The sequence below is a fragment of the Panthera onca genome, chromosome A1, assembly GCF_046562875.1.
Source record: "Panthera onca isolate mPanOnc1 chromosome A1, mPanOnc1 haplotype 2, whole genome shotgun sequence".
Taxonomy (NCBI): domain Eukaryota; kingdom Metazoa; phylum Chordata; class Mammalia; order Carnivora; family Felidae; genus Panthera; species Panthera onca.
The window spans coordinates 152,404,741-152,410,122 of NC_138339.1; the positions used below are offsets into that span (position 1 = coordinate 152,404,741).

General features: G+C 39.8%; 1 protein-coding gene across 1 annotated transcript; it reads right to left on the reverse strand.

Annotated features, from left to right (window-relative positions):
* Positions 1-3,678: 3,678 nt before the first annotated feature.
* LOC132680480 (olfactory receptor 2C3) lies at positions 3,679-5,035 on the reverse strand. The gene has a single exon (XM_060634162.3). It carries the CDS (start codon positions 4,657-4,659, stop codon positions 3,679-3,681), a length of 981 nt encoding a protein of 326 aa, XP_060490145.3. The 5' UTR covers positions 4,660-5,035.
* Between the last annotated feature and the right edge of the window lie 347 nt (positions 5,036-5,382).

The following is a 5,382-nucleotide window of genomic DNA, read 5'->3' on the forward strand; positions in this document are numbered from 1 at the left end:
AATGGTCTACAGAATCCAGTATTAGTAAAATTGTGAGATTACATGCCTTTCTTAAATTGGTAAAAGTATAAATTTATCGTTTCTGAAGGATAATTTAAAGATGTCCATAAAATATAAACATATGAACATCATTTGCTTCAGTATTCTAAGATCCATCATCTAGAACTAGTAGTCAAATTTTCAGGGATTTTGATACATATGGATTGAATGTAGTCTCATTTGTAATGGTGGAGATGGGAAATGCCCTTGGTAATGATGTTTTCAGTATGCACGTGCACAACATATATTGATATGAAAATATATCTGTGATATTGTTAGTGACCAAAATTGCCAGGAAGCCCTGAGCCTGCTCTTCTCTGGTTAGGTTTCTCAACTTTTGGTTTCTTCTTGGAACGAGGAGCTTGCCATATTGAGTGTTCTCATAGTTTTTAACCTTCAAATTTTTGATACCATATGGCTTCTGACACTTCATCCATTGCTCTGTCCCAAGCTGGAAGAAAAATTGGTGTGTACTGAAATTTAGGAAATAACCTTAGTCTGGATGCCCCCAAGGCAGAGGCCATGCCCAGTGCAATTGGGCTATGATCTCTAAGAACAGAGATGCAGGGCAAGGGCAAAGATGGATTTGGCCATGACCAAGCGTGACTGGTGCTCAGTCCTGTGGGGGCCAGAGAGCTGTATGAAATTGTGGTATTGTGATGTTGAAATATATACATTAGTCTTGGTCTATGGTCCACGTTTCCTGGCATGTAATTCCCCAAACCCCTGTAATTTCCTCAGTGATTAGAGCAATAATCTTTCATTATAATATTGTTTTTTTTCCCCCTCGATTCCTGAAGTAGCTTTACAGAAATAAAGGTTAAATGGCTGTCATTTGTTATTTATTAAAAAAAAAATCCTTTCAACCACACTTGAGCTCATGATAATGAAGTGACTTTTGGAAAATCTCTTGATAAACACCAGATCAAGGTTGTTTCCAGGGGATTCACTCATGTGATTAGAAAATTGGAACTTTCAGCCCTCACAACTTCCCCAACATCTGGGGTGGAGAGAGTGGGTAGAAGTTGAATCAATCACTAATGGCCAATAGTTTCATCAGTAAAGCCTAGGTAAAGAAGACTCCATAAGCACTCAAAAGTAAGGGGCTTGGGGAGCTTTTGGGTTGGTGAACAAGAACCATCCGTGTGCTGTTAGGGTGATGCACTCCAACTTCCATGTGTACAAAAACTGTGCTTGGGACCCTTCCAGACCTCCCCCCATGTATCACTTAATCTGGCTCTTTATTTGTATCCCTTAATATCCTTTGAAATATATCAGTAATCTATTAAGAAACTGTTCTGAGTTCTCTCAGCCACTCTAGTAAAGTAATCAAACCTTAGAAGGGAGATGTGGGAGCCTCTGATTTATAGCCGGTTGCTCAGAAGCACAGGTGACCAATTGAATTTGCATTTGGCCTCTAAAGTGAGGGTAGTCTTGTGGGACTGAGTCCTTCACCTGGGGGTCTGATGCTATCTCTAGGTAGATATTATACAAATTGAATTAAATTGTAACACCCAGCTGGTGTTAGAGAATTGGCTGGTGTGAGAAAAACACCCACACAAAATACATCTCCGATCAATTCCCTGAGGGATGAAGGGGAATCACATCTCAATCACCTCTTGTTCTTGTGGTCAGTGTGTCTTCATTTCAAGGCTGTGCAAGCTTAACTTCAGCATGATCTTCACAGCAAACAGTATGGAAGGAGACCCAGACAGGAAGTGGGGTGATCCTGGACCTCTCGGCTTCTTTGAGAAGCTATCAAAGATTGTGCAAATGGTTGCAGCAAGAGCGGCAGGAGCGACAAGAGTTACGATGGAATCTAGAAGGTCTGATGTATTGGGCAGAAAAGGGGTTCAATACGCAAAAGTAGGTGGTTGGCTTTCCAACATAGCATGTAAACATCTTTTCTACTGTTACTGTGACTATAGGACATATACTCAAATAGGATAGGCATTCACTCTTCCTAAATAGGGAGACCTTTCCTCACTTCTCCTCAGGCAGGCTGCACTGCCTCAGAATAGCTCTGATGGAGGCTTCCCCAAGTTCTACGGACATGGGGCCAGAAAGTGTGTGAAATATTTGGTGCTAATTTCAGTTATTTTGGACATCAATCTGAGGCGCAATCACACTTTGAGTATATCTTCTTGAATTCCAGACAGGATGTCTTAATTTCATGTTAAGCATTTAGGTAACATTTGGGATAGTAAATGACCCATCAGCCATGGCACTTAAGGAAAGTAGAGGAAAATATGAGTAATGTTTATTATTATCCTCTGTACAAGACAGGGCTTGAGAGAAGAGCAGAACAGAGCCCAGTGCTGTGCTTCATGGTTTTGGGAAGACCTCTGTGCTCGGCTTTCTCTGAATAAATTGATGAGAATATGCACTGCTGTCCTAAGTTAGACCTAGACTTGAGGTCAGGAAGATACTGCATGTTTGGGGAAATGGGGAGACCAGAGAGTCCTCCTGCCCCTTCCTTGCTGTTATATTATGAATCTGTAAAACGTTATCTACTGAGCTTGATCACAACCACAAGCAGGCAAAGGAAAATAACTGCCTTTAAACTTTGGAGGATTTTCATTCATCTTTCCGTGTAGTCAGGGAAAGTTAATATTCAGATTAAAGTTTTTTTCTTCAGATATTGAAAATTTTTATATAATACTTTAAAAATTATTTTCCTTCATTTTTTCTTTTTCATTTTTTGGTACTAAATAAAATTTAAAAATGTTAATGCACTCCATTGCTCCCTTCGCGACTCATGGACTAACATTATCATGTGTCTCTGCCCTTTCTTGCTTCTCTTCCCCTACCTAAAAGCCCATAAAAGTTGTACAATATTTAGCCATTCACAAAGAAAGAAAAAGCATGTACCATTTTTACAGCTGTAACAACATCTTATACCAGCAGCAGAGTGAAAAAGACAGTCCCTGTGAATGTCCTAAAATATGATAGTAAAAGGAAGTTTTCCCAATGGTCAGACTAAAGGTAGTTCGACTAAATGGATAGAGAAAATGTGTGAAATGGACTCATTATGAATAACAAAAGACGTACCTCTCATCCAAATCACTCAAGAAATTCCAATGGTCCCAGAAGCTTTGTACCACCAGGCACAAAGACCAAATTCCTATATATTTCTTATTGTGTGGTTAGGGGTTATAGACAAAATGGTAAGCATGTCTATGGATAGATAGATCTAGAGTTAAATCTCAGCATAAAATCTTAGTAGTGTTGTAATTGCCTAACCTTTATGAAATTCATAATATTTAACTTGTGGATTTGTTACAAATATTAGGAAAAAATGTAAAACAGTTCACACAGATTAGTCATCTCCAAAGGCAATTACTAAAAGCAATCAAAAAAAATAACAATGAATATATATAACTATACAAGCAATTAACAATATGACAATTAGCATATATATTACATATATATAACAACATAAACAACTAACAAAACAATAGGATTATTAACAAAAAATTAAAACAGAAAATACTTTCTCTTAGCCTGAAAATGATGTATGAACACATTCATATCAGATTGTCACCTACCTTGAACTCAAGAAATATTGGAATAGAAGCTACATCCCAAATATCCTGTGTCCCCAATCAATTTTGTTATCTTTAATTTTTTTCTTACTTCTCACAAGTTACTCACATCTCTAATATGCCCCAATGATCCTGCAAAGCCACAGCAATTCTCTGATGCAATGTGCCTGAGAGCCTTCTTCACATCTTTGTTTCTGAGTGTGTAAATCAGGGGGTTCAGCATCGGGGTGACAACAGTATAGAAGAGGGCTATGAACTTACCCTGTTCATGAGAGTTACTCTTGGCTGGCTGGAGATACATAAAGATGATGCTCCCATAAAATAGAATCACAACTGCCACATGGGAAGAGCAGGTGTTGAAGGCCTTTCTCCGTCCTTCTGCTGACCTGATCTTCATTACAGCCCAGGCAATGTGGCCATATGAAACCAGGATGAGACCCAGAGGCAAGACAACAAAGATAAAGCTGGCCACATACATCTCCACCTCATTGAGGCTGGTATCCACACAAGCCAGTTGCATAATGAGGGGCATCTCACAGAAGAAGTGGTCAATGCGATTGTTTCCACACAGTGGCAGAAGCATAGTGAGTGTGGAGCCCACTATGCTTGTAGTCAGACCCCCAAGCCAGGAAGCAAAGGCCAAGCTGAGACAAAGCTGTGGATGCATGATGACAGTATAATGTAGTGGCCTACAAATGGCGACATAGCGATCATAGGACATGACTGCCAGGAGGACACATTCAGTGGCCCCCAGCCAGTGAGAGATGTAGAACTGGACCATACACCCTACAGAGCTTATGGTTTTCTGTGGTCCCCAGAGGTTGACCAGGAGTTGTGGGACAATGCTTGTGGTAAAGCTAATGTCCAGGAAGGAGAGATTGGCAAGGAAGAAATACATAGGAGTGTGGAGGTGCACATCTATGCAGGAAACCAGAATGATGATGCCATTGTCCAAGATAGACACCACATAAAACCCTAAGGCAATGATGAAGAGGATAGGTTCCAGTGAGGGTCGTGCAGAGAAGCCCAGGAGTACAAAGACTTCTGGAGAACTTGCATTGGCTATTCCCATCATCACATGCAACCAGAAGTAAGACTAAAAGACCACCTGCAGTGAGTGGGGGGCACAGGATATGAGGTATAAAATGATTCTGTCAGCTAGCAAACTTTAGGCATAATTTTATATCCATTGTTCTTGAAACCATCTACTCAACTGCTCTGTGGATGATGTTACATCATCTTCCTGAAGGCTAGTTTGGAAAGACATGAAAATATGCATAACCTAGGGGAAAATGGACATTGATACAAAAATCTTTACCCTGGTTATTTTATTGAAATATTGCTTACAGTAACAACATCTGGAGTCAACCTGTGTTTAGTGATCAGGTTTTTCTTGAGTACCAGATGGTATTTCATGTGATGAAACACCGCAGAGGCATTAAAATTGTTCCCTTGCCATTCCCTCTCTCAGTTAATGGCCAAATAAAATCCATCGTGACATTTCTCTTTTTCCTAAATCCCACAATTAACAAATTTTTGCTTTATCATAAAATTCAGGTTCTCATCATTTCTTGTAGCCTTACTGCTACACCCCTGGACTATGCTGCCATCATTTATCACCTGAATTATTGATCTAGTATCTAAACTTGCCTCCCTGCTTTTCTCATTAGTTCCCTTCAGGGCATTCTGAACACAGAGGCCAGAAGATTATGTTAAGATACAATGTGATCATATGTCTCCACTGCTTAACACCCTCATTTTCTTTGAGTAAGGCTTGCAGTGTCTTTCTCCCAAGACA